Source organism: Hippocampus comes, unplaced genomic scaffold (assembly GCF_001891065.2).
Source record: "Hippocampus comes isolate QL1 unplaced genomic scaffold, H_comes_QL1_v1.1 C16664200, whole genome shotgun sequence".
Taxonomy (NCBI): domain Eukaryota; kingdom Metazoa; phylum Chordata; class Actinopteri; order Syngnathiformes; family Syngnathidae; genus Hippocampus; species Hippocampus comes.
In genome coordinates, this window is record NW_017836114.1 from 1 (window position 1) to 662 (window position 662).

Consider the following 662-nt stretch of genomic DNA (forward strand, 5'->3'; position numbering starts at 1 on the left):
GACTGACTGTAGTTCCAAATCGTTGTTCTCCTGAGGCAGGAACTTGTAGAGAGCTACGTAGGTGTGCATGGAGTGGACTTCCACACGCTTGGGAGTCTAAAGAAAATCACACACACATTACTTGGAGAAAAAGAAGAGAGAAAAGGAGGAGGAGGAGGAAAGGAAAAAAGACAAGGAAGAATAGAAGAGGAAAGATAGGAGAGGAAGTGCTAATGCACACCTTTAGGCTGACTCGCTCTTCAGAATCTGCCTTCTCGCTTTCGGGAGGGGTGAGCACTGGACACACACACACAATGAGGAAGAAGAAAGACATATGTTTACATTTTGTGTGTGTGTGCATGTCTGGACAAAGCGTTTTGAAACAACAACTTAACACACTTCCTGGAATGGCTTCCTCTTCGGCGATTGGCTGATTCTCCAGCTTGTCTGGGAACTTCTCAGCCTGCCGAAGAAAAATCATTTGTGGTAGTTTCGGCGCGAGTCCTCGACCGATGCGTGTTTTTGCTACGCGTAAGCCAACCGAAAGTCGGCTACCTCGTGGCAGGGCGACTCGGAGATGCTGCCGAAGCTGCAGCGACTCATCTGAGCCAGCGACGTCCCGTAGCGCAGCGCTTCGTACACGGGGTCCACCGTGGCGCGGTCCACCTCTGCGAGACAACAAA

At 50.6% G+C, this 662-nt stretch overlaps 1 protein-coding gene across 1 annotated transcript; it reads right to left on the reverse strand.

The window, feature by feature from the left end:
• Positions 1 to 7: 7 nt before the first annotated feature.
• LOC109508854 (SH3 and cysteine-rich domain-containing protein 2-like) lies at positions 8 to 642 on the reverse strand (the record flags this gene model as incomplete). Its single annotated transcript, XM_019858800.1, has 4 exons — positions 535 to 642; positions 379 to 442; positions 221 to 276; positions 8 to 96 (listed from the first exon to the last, which is right to left on the reverse strand). Coding segments are annotated over exons 1-4 (257 nt in total), but the record flags the coding sequence as incomplete, so codon positions are not given.
• Positions 643 to 662: the final 20 nt, after the last annotated feature.